Source organism: Peromyscus maniculatus, chromosome 5 (genome assembly GCF_049852395.1).
Source record: "Peromyscus maniculatus bairdii isolate BWxNUB_F1_BW_parent chromosome 5, HU_Pman_BW_mat_3.1, whole genome shotgun sequence".
NCBI lineage: Eukaryota > Metazoa > Chordata > Mammalia > Rodentia > Cricetidae > Peromyscus > Peromyscus maniculatus.
This window is the reverse complement of record NC_134856.1, coordinates 103,870,140-103,891,328: the sequence shown is the minus strand read 5'-3', so window position 1 is coordinate 103,891,328 and position 21,189 is coordinate 103,870,140. Positions and strand designations below refer to the sequence as shown.

Sequence of the window (21,189 nt, the reverse complement as noted above, 5' to 3'; positions counted from 1 at the left end):
TGAGTCCGTTCCTGTGCAGCTGGGGCCCCTTAGACCCGCCCTTGCTTTACCCTTTAACAACCCTGTCACACTGTTACTCTGGGTCACACTGTTACTCTGGGTCACACTGTTACTCTGGATCACACTGTTACTCTGGGTCACACTGTTACTCTGGGTCACACGTTACTCCTGGTCACACTGTTACTCTGGGTCACACTGTTACTCCTGGTCACACTGTTACTCCGGGTCACACTGTTACTCCGGGTCACACTGTTACTCTGGGTCTCACTGTTACTCCGGGTCTCTTCCCTCTTTGCTGCATCAGAGGGACGAGGACCCAGGTTCCTTACTCAAAATTAAAAGACTATGCTTTTGCATCTGACCTGGTTTCCTGGTGGACTTCGGGGGTCTGGACTCTGGGCACAACATGATGAGCACCATGACCAAAGCAGCTTGGGGAAGAAAGGACTTATTTGGCTCACACATCCACAAACTCCAGGGCCACACGCTTAATGGCTTTGGGGGCTTAGGTAGTCGGTTTTTTTTTTTTTTTTTTTTTCCTATTTCTTCTCGTCTATGAAGGCCCTTGTCAGGGCCACCACATCTTTCAAAAAGAGTCACTGTGACCCATATACGTTGCTCTGTGTAGTGAATGGCCATGGTGTTGTATTATTTTTGCCTTGTTACTAATTGGAATTCTCGGGCACTAGTCTATTGTACAATAGCCAATTATTTCTATTATGCCTTAGTCCCTCACTTGCCTTAGGCTGGGTTCAAAAGGGTAACGTGCATATAAAAAAGTTTATACTTTCTATCTCATGTTTCAAATAAATACTAACCCAGTATAAACTTTCATTTTCTTGTAATCCCAGCACAGAGAGGCAGGTGGATCTGAGCCTGGTCTATAGAGCGAATTCCAGGACAACCAGGGATATGCACAGAAACCGTCTTTGAAAAACAAAATAAAACACACACCTACACAGAACTTTATTTTCATCGGTGGTGTTATGTGTGGTGATATATTGTGTACCCTAATAAAGCTTACCTGAGGATCAGAGAACAGAACAAGTCACTAGCTTAAACATAGAGGTCAGGCAGTGGTGGCACACACCTTTAATCCTAGCACTCTGGAGGCAGAGATCCATCTGTATCTCTGTGAGTTCAAAGCCACCCTGGGCTACATGAGATTGATTCAGTCTAGAAGAGAAACAGAGCCAGGCAGTGGTGGCACACACCTTCAATCCCAGCACTTGAGATCTCACACCTTTAATCCCAGCACTTGAGATCTCATGCCTTTACTTGGAAAGCACATATGCATTTAATGCCAGGAAGTAATATAGCAGGGTAAAAAAAAGGTATATAAGACATGAGGAAACAGGAACTAGAGGCTTTTTCTGGCTGAGTCTTTCAGGTGAGGACTCAGAGGCTTTCAGAGTCGGCTGAGGAGTTGGTGAGGTGAGGTCGGCTGTGGCTTGTTCTGCTTCTCTGATCCTCAGGCAAGCACCTTTTTTAGGGAACACAATATATCACCACAGTTATGGGGCAGAATTCAAACTTCCCAAGGTTTTGAGTCCAGTCTTTTCTTCTTCAGTTCTAATTCCAGGGAAACCCAGTGAACTGTGGGACACTTTTCAAGCATGGGCTACATAATTTAAATGCCACTTTAATATTTAAGAAGGTAAGCTTAGGCTGGACATGGCCCATACCTTTAATCCCATCATTCCAGTAGCAGGTAGATTCCTTGAGTTCCAGCCTAGCTTTGTCTACATGGTGAATTTCAAGCCAGTGAGGGATGCATAGGAAGACTTTGTCTCCAAAAATAAACTGTAGACAAATTTCTAAAAGCCAAATGCAGGGGTGAAAGCTGTAGAGATCAGAGAAATAGTGAGAGCCACCAACTAACCTTAGGTCACCACACTGCCATAGCTTCCCAAGAGAACTAACTTTTTCCTGTCTAACCTGCGCCTTTATTGCCTTGCCTTCTCATTGGCTCTAAGCCCAGCCACCTCACTTCCTCATCACTGCCTGTCTGTACAGACCTCCAGGTCTTTATGGTTGTTACTGGGATTAAAGGCATGTGTCACCATACTTGGCTGTGTCCTTGAACTCACAGACTCTGTCTGGTAAGTGATCATATTAAAGGCATGTGCTACCACTGCCTGATTTTTGTATATGGCTGGCTATGATCTCTAATCTCCAGATTTTATTTATTAATAAGTTTTATTTATTAATAAATTTTATTTATTAACATACAAATAAAATATCACCACAATAAACAAATCCAATCAACCCCCCCCCCCCAACAACAACCTCTGCACTCAGGAGGCAGAGGCAGGTGGATCTATGGGTTCAAGGCCAGCCTGGTCTACATATCAAGTTCCAGCACAGCTGGAGTTAAGTAACAATAAAATACCCTGTCTTAAGACAAAAGAAAGAAAAGGAATCTAGAGCTTCCTTATGCTTATTTTCTGATGTAATAAAACATTAAACTGATATAACTAAAGAAAATGTAAGATTATTTTATTTTCTGTTAGCTGGGCCTGGTGGTGCACCTCTTTAATGTCGTTAACATCAGCACTCAGAAGGCCCAGCAGGCAGATCTCCGAATGAGAGGTCTAGGAGTGAGTGTCAGGATAGCCAAGACAAAGTAGAGTCCCTGTCTCAACACAGACTTCTTTTTATTCAAGTGTATCTACACACAGGTGTCCATGGAGACGAGACAGGGGTGTCAGACCCCTGAAGGCTGGAGTTGCAGGAGGTCATGAGCACCTGACAGGGGCCCTGGGAACTGCTCCGGTATTAGTGAGTGCTCTTAACACTGAGCCAGCTCTCCAGGCCCCTAATAGAACAACATTATTTTTTTCACCTTTTCCAATTCAAAGACCACATTTTGAGTGCTGGGCAGTGGTGGCGCAAGCCTTTAACCCCAGCACTCGGGAGGCAGAGCCAGGCAGATCTCTGTGAGTTCGAGGCCAGCCTGGTTTCCATAGCGAGTTCCAGGAAAGGCGCAAAGCTACACAGAGAAACCCTGACTCGAAAAATAAAACAAAAAACAAAACAAGACAAGACCACATTTTGAAATAATGGAACTATTAAAGTATTAGTTATATCTCATAGGTCAGGCCAGCATCCTGAACCCCAGGAAAGAGTACCCCCCACCCTGCCCATGCTCAACATGCGTCACCCCAACCACCCCCTCTCCCTGTCACCGTATCCTGGCAAACTACTCTGGCAGAAGCCTCCTATCCAACCAGAGCCTGGCCGCCTCCCTGAAAACCAGGAAAGTCAACCAGACAGAACTCTACCCATTAATCTGGTCAGGAACCCCCTGCTGGATCAGAGGCCATCCAGGCCATCAGAAGTCCAGTCTCCAACTCTGGTGGAGACCATCTACGCAACCGCAGGCCACTGCAGGCACAAGACCAGAGAGGAAACAGAAATGAAGGAAGAAAACACATGTCCAACAAAGACAAATCCAGAAACCAGCACCTTGACCTGTAATCGCCCCAAATCCAGATGCCTAGATGCCGATGTAAGAACACAATCAACATCAGCCAGGGCAATCTGTCACTACCACAGCCCAGCTAGCCTAATCCAGCAACCCTTGAATATTCCAATGCAGCAAAAGCACAAGAAAACAACCTTAAAACCAACATTATGAAGCTGATAGAGGTCCTTAAAGAAGACATGAATAAATCCCTTAAAGAAACCGAGGAAAAGACAATAAAAGATCAAAGTGAATCAATAAATTCCTTAAAGAATGTCAAGAAAAATCAGTTAAAGAAAATGAGTGGCCGGTGGCGGTGGTGCACGCCTTTAATCCCAGCACTTGGGAGGCAGAGGCAGGTGGATCTCTGTGGGTTCGAGGCCAGCCTGGGCTACAGAGCAAGATCCAGGAAAGGCGCAAAGCTACACAGAGAAACCCTGTCTTGAAAAACCACCACCACCACCACCACCACCACCACCACCAACAACAACAACATTTGAAAAAAAGAAAAAAAAAGAAAGAGAGAAAGAAAAGAAAATGAGCAAAACTGTTCAAGACCTAAAAATGGAAATAGAAGCAATAAAGAAAACACAAATTGAGAGAATTCTGGAAATGGAAACTCTAGGTAAGTAAAACAGGAACTACAGACCCAAATATCACCAATACAATACAAGAGATGGAATAGAGAATCTCAGACACTGAAGACAAGATAGAAAAAATAGATACACCAGTCAGAGTAAATGTTAAATCTAAAAAATTCCTAACATAAAATATCCAGGAAACCTGGGATGCTATGAAAAGACAAAACCTAAGAATAATAGGAATAGAAGGAGAAGATTCCCAGCTCAAAGGCCCAGAAAACATTTTTAACAAAATTATAGAAGAAAAATTTCCTAGCATAAAGGCCATGCCTATAAAGGTACAAGAAACACACAGAATGCCAAATAGACTGGACCAGAAAACAAGGTCCCCTCACCACGTAATAATCAAAACACTAAACACAGAACAAAGAAAGAATATCAAAAGTTGCAAGAGAAAAAGGCCAAGTAACATATAAAGGCAGACCTATTAGAATTACAACTGGCATCTCAATGGAGACTAAAAGCCAGAAGGACTGAAGCGATGTGCTGCAGACTCCAAGAGACTACAGATGCCATTCCAGACTATTATACCTAGCAAAACTTTCAATCACAGTAGATAGAGAAAATAAGATATTCCATGATAAAGTTGAATTTTAGCAATGTCTGTCCATAAATCCAGCCATATAGAAGGAAGGGCTCCAACCCAAGGAAATTAACTACACCCAGGAAAAAAACGCATACAATGGATAATCTCACACTAGCAAAACACACACACACACACACACACACACACAGAGCCATCACCAATTACAACAAAATAGCAGGAATTAACAGTCATTGGTCATTGATACCTCTCAATATCAATGGACTCAATTCCCCATTAAAAAGACACACATGAACAGAATGGATGGGAAAACAAGATCCATCCTACTGCTGCATACAAGAACCATACCTCACTGGGTAGTGGTGCCATGTGCCTTTAATCTCAGCACTCAGGGAGATGGAGGCAGGCAGATCTCTGTGAGTTGGAGGCCAGCTTGGTCTACAGAATGAGTTCCAAACAGCCAGAGATACACAGAGAAACCCTGTATCAAAAAAAAAAAAAAAAAAAAAAAAAAAAAAAAAAATGAGCTGGAGCAGTTAAGAGCACTGGCTGCTCTTCCAAAGGTCCTGAGTTCAATTCCCAGCAACCACATGGTGGCTTACAACCATCTATAATGAGATCTGGTGCTCTCTTCTGGCCTGCAGGCATCCATGCAGGCAGAACACTGTATACATAATAAATAAATAAATAAATAAATAAATAAATAAATAAATAAATAAATAGATCTTTAAAAAAAGAAAGGAAGGAAGGAAGAGAGAATGAAAGAAGAAAAAAAGAGGAAGAAACATACTTCAACATCAAACATAGACATTTATACTTCAGAGTATAAAGTTAGAAAAAGATTTTCTAAGCAAATGGCCCCAAGAAGCAATCTGGTGTAGCTATTCTAACAGCTAACAAAATAGACTTCAAACCAAAATTAATCAAAAGAGATGGGAAAAGATGCTTCACCCTCATCGAAGATGACATTTCAATTCTCAACATCTATGCCCCAAATGCAAAGGCACCCACATTTGTAAAAAGAAACACTACTAAAGCTTAAATCACAATCAACTCTCACACATTAATATTGGAGACTTCAATATCCTATTCTCACCAATGGACAGGTCACCCAGACATAAACCAAACAGAGAAATACTAGAGTTAGCAGGTGTTGTGAACCAAATGGACCTAATACAAAAATTTTATACAAAAGAATATACCTTCTTCTCAGCACCTCATGGAACATTCTCCAAAACTGACCACATACTTGGTCACAGATAAAACAAAACAAAACAAAACAAAACAAAACAAAACAAAACAAAACAAAACAAAACAAAACAAAACAAAAAAACTGAAACACCCGCTGCATCCTATCAGACCACCACAGGTTAAAGCTGGATTTTAACAACAACAGAAACAACAGAAAGTCTACACACCCATGGAAACTGAACTATTCTATAATAAATGACTGTTGGATCAAGGCAGAAATAAAGAAGTAAATTACAGACTTCCTAGGAAAAAATGACAAGGAATGTACAACATACCCAAATTTATGGGACACAATGAAGGCTGAACTATGAGGAAAGTTCGTAGCACTAAGTGCCTTCATAAAGAAATTGGAGAAATCTTAGGCTAGCAACCTAACAGCACTTCTGAAAGCTCTGGAACAAAAAGAAGCAAACACATCCAAGAGGAATAGATGATAGAAAATGAACAAACTGAGGACTGAAATCAATAAAATATAACAAGAGAGAACAATGTGAAGAATTAATGAAACAAAGAGCTGATTCTTTGAGGAAATCAACAAGATAGACAAATCCTTATCCAAACTAACCAAAAGGCAGAGAGAGAATGTCCAAATTAACAAAGTCAGAAACAAAAAAGGGGATGTAACAACAGACACTGAGGAAATAATTCCATAGAATCATTAGGTCATACTTCAAAAACCTATACTCCACAAAATTGGAAATCTAAAAAGAAGTGTATGTGTGAGGGCTTTCTTGATACCACTTACTAAAGATAAATCAAGATCAGATAAACAATTTAAATAGATCTACAACTCCTTAGCAGTTTAAGATTTTGCTCATTCAGACAGAAAAGGCTAGAGATGCACAGTAAAGCAGGTTCAGACTGAAAAAAAAAATCTCTGGACAGGTTACAGTATTTTTTAAAAATATGCATAGGCTTTAGAAAAATGGATATAGACAATCATAGAAAATAGTAAATAGTTTATAAATAATTTAAAAAGAATAAGCCATGTAGAGATGGGAAATACACATCCTGTATGTTATTTCATTGATTTTGAATTTTTTTAATGCTGATGAGCAAGAGACAGCTGCTGAGAGACATGGGGTTGTGAAAGAGATTGGTGAATTAAACCAGCCTATAGACTTTTGACATGCTTTAACTTTAGAACGGAAGTCAAAAACTATATTGCTTTGGAGAAGAGGTCATGCTTTTGTTTTCACAGGAAACAAAACAAAGGGCTATGGGTTCATTCAAGATTGACAGAGATCAGGTTTGATCAGTGAGGAACCCCTGAAAATCCTGGCTACAGGTATAAAGAAATAAACCTAGAAAAATCACAACACAGGTGACATATATTTTACCTGCTCAAACATAAAACAAAAAATTATCTTTGGCTGGCTTGTGTATAATGCACATTCCATATTGTGTTAATGCAAATACGCATGCTATCTTTGAAAGTTTATGTGTTTTCAGAGCAAGGGGACCAGATACCATTGAAAATGGGTGGCCCAGGTGATCCAGACTCTTGGAGTGCCTCTATTGCAATTTACTCAGAGTTCTGCATACAGAACAACTTCAAGACCGCTGACTGAGATGGTCCAGCCTCACCGGCTATTCTAGCAAGGACTGCAGATAAACCCTGTGCTTTCCCATTTCACTGAGACTGGACAACAAATGTTATAACTGGTTTTCCCAGGACTCGATCATTATCTTTTTTTTTTTTTTTTTTTTTTTTTTTTTTTTGGTTTTTCGAGACAGGGTTTCTCTGTGTAGCTTTGCGCCTTTCCTGGAACTCACTTGGTAGCCCAGGCTTCGATCATTATCTTAATTTTCTCAGGTTCTCTAAAAAAAATGCCATCATCCATAGACAACACAAAGTAGTCTAGAGAATATTCCAAAGAGGTGGGTTAGGTGGTTTTTTCAGTCATTTGGTGGGTTATGGATGTTTAGTGAGGACGTAGGAATATAGGATAAAAGGACAACTATTCATCTCAAATATTGTACATTGGTATATGCTGGGAGCCATAAAATTATGAAGTAAGATTTCAGCTGATTATGACAAGCTAATACCTGGAAGAAGCCAAGGGCCTTCTAGAGGTAAAGCCAAGGCTCAAGGAGTGTTGGTTATATTAGGTCTTAGATATTAACTTTTCCTGCAATGAATTTCTTATTTGCTATTGTAGCTTTTCAATTCAATTCTCTTTCCAAAGAACAGTGTGTTTTGATCATTCATTGGGCACAATTTCCCCTCCAATAAGGGAATATTTAGATAACCTTCTGTGCTGACAGCAATAACACAGTCAGAACCTCAGTTTCAAGCCTCCCTGTAATTATCATCATTAGCAACATCTGGACAGAACTATCTCCAGACGAAAATATCTTATCTGAGAAACTTCCCAGACATTTTAAGAACAAACCTTTCAGAAATTATTGGGAGAGGAGCTAAGATGGGAAAGGACTAGATGGATGAGAACTGGATGAGTCAGAACTAGAGGAAAGAGTTAAGATAGCACATAGAGGGAAGAGCAGGAACATGTAGAGAGAAATCACGTGAGAAAGGAGCTAGACAAAAGAGCAGAATAGAAGCTATGCAGAGAGAGAACTGACTCAGAAGAATAAAGTGAATGGACTAAGAGTTTCGTGTACATAAATTTATTAGAGTATCCCTCGGATTAATTAATCTGCCACTGGTAGTATCTCTTCTGGAACTCTGGGAGAAGGCTATTAAGGGGCTGGACCCCAATACTCTTCATTAGATATGAACTTTGGTATATTGACACAAATTTAAAGTTACTTTTGTTATATTGTGTGTTTCTACTATTGTTTGGGACATTGTGCTTATGCAGCTCATTTAAAAATGTAATGCATAACTAAGAAATGTAGTTTGGTAGTTAGTCATGTATAATAATCCGACTTGTAGTCATATTAGAAGTCAGGCAATGTTTAATAGCATACACCTTTAATCCTAGCATTCAGGAGGCACAGATCCATCCGGATCTCTGTGAGTTTAAGGCCACACTGGGACCAGAGCCATATATGGTGGCTCATGCCTTTAATCTCAGCAGTAACTATGGATATCTGGAGGTCTGTCCAGATAGACAGACAGGAAGTGATGTATGTAGCTAGGCGGAGAGAGGAAGTAAGAGGGCAGGGACAGAAAAGCATACAGGTGTGGGTGTACAGGAAGTAGCTCTCTCTTTTTGGCTGAGGATTTCTAGTGGTAAGAACGTGGCTGGCTTCTTTCTGCTTCCCTGATCTCTCAATTTTTACCCTAATATCTGGCTCCAGGTATTTTATTAGTAAGACGATTTAGAAATTTGTCTTATAGGAAAGAAAGATTAAAAAGCCCCAAGGCAAAAAAAAAAAAAAAAAAGCCCAAAGGCAAATGCCAGAAATGAGCCCGAGCTGGGCTGAGCATTCAAAACTAATAATAAGTCTCCATGTCATGATTTGGGAACTGGTTGGTGGCCCCACTGGAAAAGCCTGCTATGGAGAGTTGGGGCACAAATGAGAGTTAGGAGGAGGGAGACACTGGGAGGAGAGGAGGGAGGGGAATCTATCTATGGTCAGGATGTAAATAATAATAGTAAAATTATTAAAATAAAAAGGGGGGATTGATGACAAAAGTCAATATTTTTGAATAAGGTTAAGAAGTCTGGTAGATATTTCTCTTAATGTGCAGTGCACTCCACACAATATAAAAGCTTAGACACACACACACACACACACACACACACACACACACACAAAGTTTATCCACTTTTAAAATGGATTAAATAGTGCTATTGATTCATTCATTCATTAAAAACATCCCAGGCTATTGATGAATTGATAAGCAGCCAACGTAACAAAAATTCGACTTTTTCTTCTATTTTTATGTGTGGGGTGGTGGTGCAAGTGCCTATGGCTGGTAGAGCGACTGGCTCCCCTGATCAGGACTACAGTTATAGGCAGTTGTGAGATTCCTCTCCTCTCCATGGCTGCTGGGAATCTAACCTAGGCCCTCTGCAAGAACAGTACATGTTCTTAACCACTAGAGGCCACAACCTTAGTCTTGATCCCCCTGCCTCCACCTTCAGGGTGCTGGGATTACAGCTGTGTGCCACCTCAGGGCTTCGTGCATGCTGGGCAAACACTCTTCCACCCAAGCTACAACCAGAGCCTGATAACAATCCTTGTATTCGTAACATGGAGCGATATGAAAATGCCAGCAGGTTAATTCTGTGCGTTTGGTTGTTGTTTGTTTGTTGTGTTTTCCTTCTGTCTTTGCAATGGCTTTGGGAATCTGTCAGAAGTCTTGGGAAGGTTGTCACCGTCCCCACTGCTGGTCCTGTATCACCTATATAGAGAGCACTGCTCTTCTTCATAACGATAATGTCCACTCACATAGGAAATTAACCAGACAAATTCTGTTCTGTCATCAACAAATGAATCTTCTTTTCCATATATATCAAAAGGCCCACCTATCCCACAAAGTTCTTACCTGTAATTTAGTTTTCCTGAGAATCAAAATGAGAGTATAAGAGATGCTCGTCACACTCAACCTTTGAGGTAGTTTTAGTTTTGTAGGTCATAATGGAGACAGTGCTTCCCCCAAGATCAGCCCAAGAATGTCTGTTTGATCAGGAATGAGCTGACCCCTCATCACTAAGCTCGCCATGCTGATGCAGGCCTCCTGGACCAACATACATCAGGTTGCTTTCATTTTCAAATTGTCCTCTCCAGCTTTAGAAAAACATCCTGTGAAGTTTCGTCCGACATGTCTGGGATTTAAGAACAATGACTTTGGCTGGGAGTGATGCTGCATGCCTTTAATCCCAGCACCTGGGAGGCAGAGACAGGTGGACTTCTCTGAGTTCGAGGCCAGCCTGATCTACAAAGTAAATTCAAGGCCAGCCAAGGCTACATAGTGAGAAACCCATTCTAAAAGGAAAAAAAAAAAAGACAGGAAGAAAGGAAGGTATTGTGGGGTATTCCCCAAAGAAGACCGCTCAGACATGGGTTTAAGCCAATGAAAAGTCTTCATTACCTAGCCAACTAATACACTGGTTGTTCAGGATCCCAATGTAGCTCCAAGACTTTCTCAGGGTGAGCTTTTAAGCATAAAAACCATGTTCTGGGTTGACATGCTTCAGTTAACGAGAACAGTTAGCCAGAAGCAGAACTACAGAAGCCAAAAGGTAAGGTTAGCACATTTAGAGACTTTCCCAGAACTGTGGACTGTGATGGACTAGGCCCTTGTTTTAGTCTCGGCAGGCGGTGCTATCTGTGTGCCGAGCTCTAGAGTCTGAATGGTTCTTCCACCATGGAGTCAGCTCTGCTGAGGTCTCAGGGCCTGCCAAGGTCCGGGCCCTGTTACAGAAGGAAAAGAAAGAAAGAGCAATGACTGTGTAGGGAATCTGTGATTTGGGGGACGGAGAAACAGCTCAGTGAGGGGGTTAAGAGCACTGACTGCTCCTCCAGGGAATCCCAAGCTTAGTTCTCAGAGACCCACATGGCAGCTCTCAAGCCTCTGTGAGTCTAGGTCCAGGGTCTGACACCCTCTCTGGCCCCACAAAACACCAGGCACATGTGGTGTACACACATACATTCACATAAAACATTCGTCCATATAAAGCACTGTGGTGATTTTTTTTTTTTTTTTTTTTTTTTTTTTTTTTTTTTGGTTTTTCGAGACAGGGTTTCTCTGCGTAGCTTTGCGCCTTTCCTGGAGCTCACTTGGTAGTCCAGGCTGGCCTCTAACTCACAAGATCCGCCTGGCTCTGCCTCCCGAGTGCTGGGATTAAAGGCGTGCGCCACCACCGCCCGGCTTATTGTGGTGATATTTTAATTGTGCTGAAATGTGATTTTATTTGTATGTTAATAAATAAAGTTTGCCTGGAGATCAGGGGTCACATAGCCAGAAACAGGAATCAGGCGGTGGTAGCACATGTCCTTAATCTGATCACATGGCAGGCAGAGTCGCTGTGTGGTCAAGGACACAGCCAAGCATGGTGACAGGAGCCTTTAATCCCAGTACCAACCATAGAGACCTGGAGGTCTATATAGACAGGCAGGAAGTCATGTGGCTGGGCTTAGAGCCAATAAGAAGGCAGAATAGAAAAGCAATAAAAACACAAGTCAGACAGGAAGCTCTCATGTGGGAAACCACGGCTTGGTGATAAACTAAAGGGTAGTCAGTGGCTCTTCGCTAATTCTCTGATCTCTTCGGCTATTACCCCTGTATTTGGCTCTGTGTTTCTTATTTACTAACACTGTTTAGAATTTCATCTACAAAGCACAATAAACTTTTTTTTAAATTAAGAAAATATATGATTTATATCACTGGCCCTGTCCACATAGTAACAGAATGGCAGTGAGTGGACTTCACACAAAGGGTTTTGTTAAGTACCATTACTTATGAATTTGTTCCCATGGATTAGAATGAATGAATGAATCATTCATTAGAACAAGCAAGTGCTAGGCAGGCCAAATGACTGGATGGTGAGAGTACTTGCTCCAGTTCTGCATAGTGGCACACATCTTTAATCTTCCAGCAGTTGGGAACCTGAGGCAGGTGGATCGCTGTGAGTCCATCCTGGTTTGCTTTGTGAGTTCCACGACACTAGAGCTACATAGTGAGACCCTATGTCTCAAACAACAACAACAACAACAACAACAACAACAAAGGCAAAGCACTTACTACACACCCATGTTGACGTGAGTTCAGCCCCTGACACCCACAGAAAAGTGGAGGGAGAGAAAGTGGCTCCTTAAGGTTGATTTCCCCTAGCTCAGCATACATATCTTGCACACACAATAATAAAACATTTTAAAACAATCAAGTTCTTTATTGTTTGACAACCCTATCATTAAAATAGAATAGAGCAAAAGATTAGACTACTGTACCATACTGTTATGCATCTGTTCCAGGATTGTATCATATTTGGAACAATTCATGGTCTTGGTTTCCTGACATTTGAAAATACACCTTCCTGGTACTATTTGAAATCCTGTAGTTCTGTTACTGAGAAACAAATGTGATAGGTAAAAAAAAAATGTTCTAAAATGTGCCAGGCATAGATAAGGAGTAAGTCGTGCATGGTGATATTTACCAAAAGATCAGCATTCATAAGACACACATGAAATATCAGGATCTAAACATGCATGAGATGTAGGGAATACTCAATATTCATTGTCTTAGTCACTTTTCTTTTGCTGTGAAGAGACATCATGACCAAGGCAATTTATTAAAAAAAAAATGTTTATTGGGATTAATGGCTCCAGAGGGTTTGAGTTCACGGTCATCATGGGAGCAAGCAGGCGGGCAGGCACTAGAGTGGTAGCTTAGAGCTTACATCTGATCCACAGGTAGGAGGCAGAGGCAACTGTAACGGAGAATGGCTTGGGCTTTTGAAATGTCAAAGCCTGATGGTCAGTGGTGGCACACAGCTTTGACCTCAGCACTTGGGAGGCAGAGGCAGGCAGAGCGCTGTGAGTTCAAGGCCAGTGTGGTCTACAAAGTGAGGGCCAGAAGAGCCAGAGCTGTTAGATAGAAAAATCCTATCTCCAATCAAAACAAAAACCAAAACCAACCAACCAACCAAAACAAAACCTCAACGTCTACCCCCAGTACCCACCTCTCCAGGGCCACACTTCCTCAAGCTTTTCAAACAGTTCCTCCAGCTGCAGAACAAGCACAGGAATGTGGCTGCATGGTGAACATGGGAGCCAGTGAAGGAGGAAATGCCAAAGGCACAAGACCTTGGCGTCTAGTGTAGCGTAAGGCGACGTCACCAGCTTGAGCACTGCACAGACCTCCCTTCCCATCCCCCACACACGGACAAAGTGAGGCGAGCTGTTCGACCCCAACATAGAATCTCTCCCAACCACGCAGCCATGCCGACACAGGCCGAACGGTCTGGGTGGGCTCGTTTTCTCTGCCAACTAAAGAATTCCAAGGCAGGAGAAATTTGCCAGTGAGCAGCGGAAAAGCTCAGCTATTTCAGACAGCAGCAGACAGAACCAACAGTAGAGAAAGTGAAGTGCATTTGTACCCAGAGCGGGCAGAGCACCCACCACTCCCAGGCTTAACTGTCCCGAGCCCGTCTGACATTGAACTTCACTAAAGACGGGAGATACAAACCGCACACCCGAGCACGGGAGGCGCTGAACGAGGGATGCAGTCCGCAGGCGACAGAGCCGCGTGCCGCACAAAGGCCTGACGTCGGGAGCTTAGAAAGCAATGTTGCAGTCTTTAGAAGATGAAGTGGGTGGCCCTGAAAAGGGCCGTTAGAGAAAGAAGCGGGAGGCGGAGCAGCTCAGCCGCCGAAGCCGTAGAGCGTGCGTCCCTGGCGCTTGAGCGCGTAGACCACGTCCATGGCCGTGACGGTCTTGCGCTTGGCGTGCTCCGTGTAGGTGACGGCGTCGCGGATCACGTTCTCCAGGAAGACCTTCAGCACCCCGCGGGTCTCCTCGTAGATGAGGCCGGAGATGCGCTTGACGCCGCCGCGCCGGGCCAGGCGGCGGATGGCGGGCTTGGTGATGCCCTGGATGTTGTCGCGCAGGACTTTGCGGTGGCGCTTGGCGCCGCCCTTGCCCAGGCCCTTCCCGCCTTTGCCGCGACCTGACATGACTACAGAGGGAGAGGAATCCGACTGATGCCATAGCCGGAGCAGCAGTTCGCTCTTATAGGGAACGCGCGGACCGGAGTGAAAACAGGAAGCGCAGTGGCGGGAACTGCTGGTGGCTAGGGGGAGGGGCCCTCCGCGCAATTCGAACGCTACGGATTGAAATGGAAATTCCGTCTAACTTCCTCATCTCCCCACACTTAACGTTTTCCTTTAGTACTGCATGAAGAGTCAGGTGAGCACTCGCAGCGTCTGAGAGTTTTTAAAGAGCTTTTTACCATTTTCCTTTAATGTGATCCCTACGGTGTCCTCATAAAACAAAATGTATTCGAGAATATACAGAGGGAAACATTGTAGCACTTACATTCATGTTCTTTCCACTATTTGGGCATAACCATGCCTTTTAACTTCAAAGATATAAATCTAAGGACGCAATAATTTAATGCTAGAAATGTATATATGTATGTATGTATGTATGTATGTGTGCATGTATTTGGACTACACAGCAGGGCGGCGGTGGCGCACGCCTGTGATCCCGGACCTCAGAGGCAGAACCGGGCCAGTTTGGTCTCAGCCCTGGCTACAGAGAAACCGGATCTGCAGGTGCGGTGGCCGGCACTCCAGGGGCTGAGGCAGGAGGATGTCTTTAGGACAGCCAGGGCTACACACTGAAACCTGGTCGAAAGACAAATTAGAGGAAGTCCAGCTCGTGAATTTGAAAATGAAAGTGTCCATCTGAGTGACTACCAGGAGACTGTCATTAATAACCCCGCAGTTATAGATGTAATTTTCTTGTGTAATGACTGGTGCTAAAATAAAGCTTTCAGGGAAAAAAACCTAGATGGCTCAAAACTTGTTTTTAAACACAGGTCCATATACGCCACAACACTCGACCGGGACATAAATCAAAGGTTGGGTTAGGACTTTGGTTGCAAGGAAAATGTCTCACTAGTATAAACTGCACAAAATGCCACAGTCTTGTGCAAGTGTCCAGCGCTTTAAAAGACACCGTGGATGGCTCTGAAAAGAGCCTTTGGTGTGACTTTTAGGTGGCTTGGGTCAAATGACTTATTTCCCCTTGGCCTTGTGGTGGCTCTCGGTCTTCTTGGGCAGCAGCACCGCCTGGATGTTGGGCAGGACGCCGCCCTGCGCGATGGTGACGCGGCCCAGCAGCTTGTTGAGCTCCTCGTCGTTGCGGATGGCCAGCTGCAGGTGGCGCGGGATGATGCGCGTCTTCTTGTTGTCGCGGGCCGCGTTGCCAGCCAGCTCCAGGATCTCGGCCGTCAGGTACTCCAGCACGGCCGCCAGGTAGACCGGGGCGCCGGCGCCCACCCGCTCCGAGTAGTTGCCCTTGCGGAGCAGCCGGTGCACGCGGCCCACGGGGAACTGCAGGCCGGCCCGGGACGAGCGGGTCTTGGCCTTGGCGCGAGCCTTGCCGCCCTGCTTGCCGCGTCCAGACATGATGAAATCTCAGTAGCCGTTAGCAACTGGGTGAACCGGGACTGCAAGAGCTTGGGCCTTATAGTCTTCTCTGGGCGCGAAAAAGAACCCGTGCGATTGGCTGACTTCTGCCTTTCATTTACACCAATGAGAAACGTTGGTGTCGATCTGTATTTCAATTGGACAAACTCCAGTTGACGTCACCGAAATATCATTCAATCAAACGTGTGCTTTTTCATGCCTCATTTAAATAACACCCTTATAAAAGGGCAAAGCCCAAAGGATTCAGTGTTGAGTTTCTGTTCCTCTCGCATCATGCCTGAGCCGGTGAAGTCCGCTCCCGCCCCGAAGAAGGGCTCCAAGAAGGCCGTGACCAAGGCGCAGAAGAAGGACGGCAAGAAGCGCAAGCGCAGCCGCAAGGAGAGCTACTCGGTGTACGTGTACAAGGTGCTGAAGCAGGTGCACCCCGACACGGGCATCTCGTCCAAGGCCATGGGCATCATGAACTCGTTCGTCAACGACATCTTCGAGCGCATCGCGGGCGAGGCGTCGCGCCTGGCGCACTACAACAAGCGCTCGACCATCACGTCCCGGGAGATCCAGACGGCCGTGCGCCTGCTGCTGCCCGGGGAGCTGGCCAAGCACGCCGTGTCCGAGGGCACCAAGGCCGTCACCAAGTACACCAGCTCCAAGTGAGCGGCGGACCTCACCGCAACCCAAAGGCTCTTTTCAGAGCCACCCACACTTTCAGCGGAAAAGGCTGTTCGCACACGGCATCAGGTTTGGGAACCTGGACGTTTGGCAAACTTTAGTCTTTGGTAAGCCTCCTGTGATACCCTGCCCAGGTTTTCCCGGTACTGGGGTCCCCAAGGGTCCCCGCGCGACCCTCAACCTCGTCTGCCTCTCCAAGTGGGGGAAACGAGGACTGCGTTGGAAGCAGCAGGTAAGTCCCTACTCTGAAGTTTCGTTTCTGGACCAAGCTGAAAACTTTGCAAAGCAAAGGGTGGTCGGCGGGTAAGGCAACTGCGTTCCTTTTCCTTAAAGGGGATGCTGTTGGCAGTGAGATCCAAAATTGACAACGCAGGCACTAAGCAAATACTGACTTGAAGGGTCAGTCCGTGCTCCTGCCCAGGAAGGGCCTTTGGGCTTCGAGCCTTGTCGACAGCGATTTACCTTCCGTGTATCCGGTTTAATTTGTTCTAGGACTCGACCAGGGAGTATTGCAGGCGAGTGGCCCCCTGCGTTGATGTCTATATTTCCAGGATAAGAGGATGCTTGGTGTAGGCTCACAAGTGTAAATATCTTAATCGAGAAAGATATTCATCGAGATGCTTTTTCACTTGTTACCTAGCAAGATGCAGGTGTAAGAACTGAAAAAGGAAGCTTACAACCTAGGTTGGCCTAGGAATGGGAAGAGACTACTCTTAGGCCCTAGCTCTATTACCCACTGGGTAATCCTCAGTGGAATAGATACACAGCACCTCACACACCCGCAAAGAATAGAAGGCATCACCGGTTTTGTTTTGCTTCCCCAAACGTCCAATAAGTCTCACTTTCTCCCACTTAACCATTTTTCAAGATACTAAAGCACATCTTTTAATGTTTTTCTTGTTGCCGCCAAAGCCGACCTTTTCACAAGGTCCCTGCTTCGGTTCCCAGCACCCACGTCAGGTGTCTTTGAATCACCTGTAACTCCAGCTGCTTCGGGGCACCCAACACCCACTTCTCACCTAGGGCACCCACACACGTGGCATACATTCACACAGATAGATATAAATAAAAATGAAAGATCCAATAATCAAATGTACCAAGTAGGCTTTAATCAGGATGCTTGTATCTGAGGACTATAAGGGAAATTCTAAAACCTAAAAAATTATAATGAAAAGGGCTGATTACTAAGGATCATTATCCTAGTTTTGTAATCTGATTATAACTTGGCTCAGCAATAGCCAAATACACTGCAATTCTCTATTTCCCAAATACACTGCAGTTCTCGATTTCTTTATAAAAATTTGAGGATCTAAGTATGCCAACTACAATCATGTACTTGTATCTGCAATTAACCTTGTTGGAATTTCTACTATATGTCCTTTTAATTTTGGAATCATGGTTAGAGGCTAGAAAGAGTTAAAATAATATGTATATTTTATTTCCACAATATTGCAACCAAATTCTATCTCTTTGCTCTTTAATTCTGAAGGGGGGGAATTAAATTTAAATTTAAAAGCAAAAACACATTTGAGGGCATATAACATTGAATTCCACAATGCTATTCTCTACAATTCACTCAGAGAGAACTTGGAAATTTTAACACAGTTCAGGTTGTCAAGGATTCTGACCCAGGATCTCAGTGTTTGGATGGACATAAAATATGACCTTATGATTTGTAATAGAAGACTTTCACGTGTGTAGGAACTGTCACCGGAAGAGAAGAGAAAGAAGAAAATCCTCAGGCATGACTAAGCAGATGCATCTATCCCTCCAAAATGTGGCCCTCATATCTTCCTCTGCCTCTACAAAATGAGGCCAAAGTCACAACTTTTAGGCCATTTGTGACTTAGGGAAAACGTCTGACTCAAGGCCACAGGGGTAGTTGCAGAAGTCCACAGGGAAATGTCACTTTGACACTGTAGTTATGGACCTCGTTACTTTAGCTGCAGTTAAGGGTGAAAACCATGCTGTTTGCAGGGAGCTTTATAATCAAAGAAGCCAATTCTACAGCAGAAAAAATAAGTAAATATTACATGGAGTTTCCCTGTGTCCCGTTATAGAATATTCACTCAGAGGCTTATATTAATTATGAACTGTATGGCCTATGGCAGGCTTCTTGCTGGCTAGCTCTTTCATTTTCAATTAACCCATACCTATTAATCTATGTATCGCCCCGCATTCTGTGGCTTTACCTGTGTACCATTACATGTTGCTCCTGGGGCAGTGGCTGGTGTCTCCCTTACTCTCCTGTCTCCTTTCACTATCTCTCTTGGATTTTCCTGCCTGGCTCCATCCTGCCCTGCCACAGGCCAATGCAGCTTTATTTATCAAGCAAGTGGAACAGCACATATTCACAGTGTACAGAAAGACATCCCACAGCAATTACTCATTAAGGCAAAGTGGGTCTTACAGAAAAGAACGAAATTGGAGCTGCCCCCCTACAGAGGGAATGATGCTCCTACCAGAAGCCATACTTGTCTAAAAATAAAAGACCTAGTGCCAGACGTGGGATACCTCTACTTGAGTTGTTGGGCAGAGGTATACTGCAGACACCCCCCCCCCAAAAAAAAAAAGTACAGTTATTGCTATTGCTTTTGGTTGCCCATCACAACTTGATGGTAAGAACCGACTTGTACAGCGAGATATACCCAGGGCACAACTAGTATGGGGAAAACCAACCATTTTCTTATTGGATTTGGCTCATGAGCCCTCACCCTAAGGAGGTATGAGCCATTGATAGCTTCTGGGAGAGGGAGACATTTTTCTTTAAGGGTGTGTACCCTGGTAGATTGACCACACTCCAAAGGATGGCCCCACACCCAGGAGCACATGGGTGGTAGACATTGGGCTCCATGGGTTAGATTTTAAAGTGGGCACACAAAATTTCAGGAGTATGGAGGTGGAAGTGGATTTGTAAAAAGTTATGGGGAGTGGGAAGAAGTAAATGTGATCAAAATGTATTGTATGAAATGCTCATAAGATTAATAAAATTATTTTTAAAAATAATGGTTTTTTAAAAATAATACTACACGATGTGTATTGACATGTTCTTAGTTCAAATTATACTCATATGCTTAATTTTTAAAAATATTTTTCACATTGCATTCTACTCTTGCAGACCCAGAGTCAACAATATTGAAACAGGCATCATTTGGGGAGATATGTGACAAATTGTTAAGTAATCCCAGCAGGGGTCTGCAGCCACAGAAGGTCGCTGATCCATGGTGGGGAAGAAGAAGAGCAGGGTATGTGGGTGTGGGTGTGTGTCTGTGTGTAGAGCAGTACCACTAGGCAACACACAGTGAATATTTAGATAAAATTCCTGTTTGGGGATTTCTTCTGGTTACTATTCCATTACATGTCAATCCAAAACTTGGTGACATAAAACCAGCATGTCTCATAATCCCGGATGAATTTGTATCATAATCCTGGATTCTGAGGTCAGTGATTAGGACAGAACACAACTGGAATCTGTGAGATTTGCAGACTCAACTGGAAAGTGGCTTGAGTTCACATCCCACCTGTCCACACATACCTGACAACTGATGTTGACAGTGTGCTGGGACTCTCAGACAGACAGACAACCCACCACTATGGTGACCTCCTACAGAGAGTCAGAGTCGCTGTGTGATAGCTCAAGATGGGGAAAATGAGTCCTCCAGGACACCAGTGTGAAGCTCTGAACCTTCATTTCAGAATAAACGAAAAAGTCATAATAGGTCCTGCACTGCATTTGAGAGGATGCTTCAGGAGAAGGGCACAGGTGAGCAAGGATTTCACTGCCAGACAGGATGCCCAGAAAACCTGACAAAATGTTCACCAGATCTGGGAGGGCCTCTGGATCTTTCCATGTGGCAGAACTGTCCTGGCTCTTCAGGACTTTAGCCTCTGACCTTGCAAAGTCAATTTTATGCTCCTGAGAGGCAAAACATCCATGTATTGTCAACACATGCCTCGAGGGGGCAGTAGAGCTCCACTGAAAATGTCTCCTAGGATTCACCACCACACACACACACACACACACACACACACACACACACACACACACACACACACACACACCCGCAGTCTGGCCTAACACACACCTTCACAAGCAGCGCCTGTTCTCAGTCCTCAGAAATGTGAGCTTACATGTCCAAGCAGGCACACGGTCAGAAATAATACTGCAGGAAGTCTCTTCAGTTGCTAGGACCCATGCTCTGGTGTGGGTGAGGAAGGGCAGATTCCTGGTGTCTCCTTATTCCTGGGAAAGAATACATGTGTGCATTTTTAAGAATGCCAATTTCCCCCTGTTTGAGAAAGAATGGTCACGTTATGTGTCCTAGGACTGGATAACAGGATCTGAGTAGTGATAAATGTCTAAGGAGAAGGCAATCCACCTTAAGAAAGAGATGCGCTCTCCTCTCAGACTGCTGTAAGGAGCGCGTGGACCAGCAGTTGGTGGTCAGGCCTCTGTGTCCAGTCACAGCTGTAGGTTCCTCAAGCTGTTTCTCGGATTTCAGTTAGGTAAGGCCCCTGCAGCTGAAAATCGCCGGGAGTGTGTCACAA

At 44.1% G+C, this 21,189-nt stretch overlaps 3 protein-coding genes across 3 annotated transcripts; 1 reads left to right on the top strand and 2 right to left on the bottom strand.

Annotated features, from left to right (window-relative positions):
- Positions 1–14,170: 14,170 nt before the first annotated feature.
- On the bottom strand, positions 14,171–14,508 carry LOC102920653 (histone H4). The gene has a single exon (XM_076573006.1). The coding sequence runs from the start codon at positions 14,491–14,493 to the stop codon at positions 14,182–14,184; it is 312 nt and encodes a 103-aa protein (XP_076429121.1). The 5' UTR covers positions 14,494–14,508; the 3' UTR covers positions 14,171–14,181.
- A 998-nt stretch (positions 14,509–15,506) lies between these two features.
- LOC143273417 (histone H2A type 1-B) lies at positions 15,507–15,970 on the bottom strand. The gene has a single exon (XM_076573004.1). It carries the CDS (start codon positions 15,949–15,951, stop codon positions 15,559–15,561), a length of 393 nt encoding a protein of 130 aa, XP_076429119.1. The 5' UTR covers positions 15,952–15,970; the 3' UTR covers positions 15,507–15,558.
- Positions 15,971–16,236: 266 nt separating this feature from the next.
- LOC143273418 (histone H2B type 1-C/E/F/G/I-like) lies at positions 16,237–16,671 on the top strand. Its single transcript, XM_076573005.1, has one exon. The coding sequence runs from the start codon at positions 16,246–16,248 to the stop codon at positions 16,624–16,626; it is 381 nt and encodes a 126-aa protein (XP_076429120.1). The 5' UTR covers positions 16,237–16,245; the 3' UTR covers positions 16,627–16,671.
- The last annotated feature ends 4,518 nt before the right edge of the window (positions 16,672–21,189 follow it).

Bases quoted from the DNA above. Each gene is read 5' to 3' on its own strand.
- LOC102920653 (XM_076573006.1), bottom strand. From the start codon at position 14,493: ATGTCAGGTCGCGGCAAAGGCGGGAAGGGCCTGGGCAAGGGCGGCGCC.
- LOC143273417 (XM_076573004.1), bottom strand. From the start codon at position 15,951: ATGTCTGGACGCGGCAAGCAGGGCGGCAAGGCTCGCGCCAAGGCCAAG.
- LOC143273418 (XM_076573005.1), top strand. From the start codon at position 16,246: ATGCCTGAGCCGGTGAAGTCCGCTCCCGCCCCGAAGAAGGGCTCCAAG.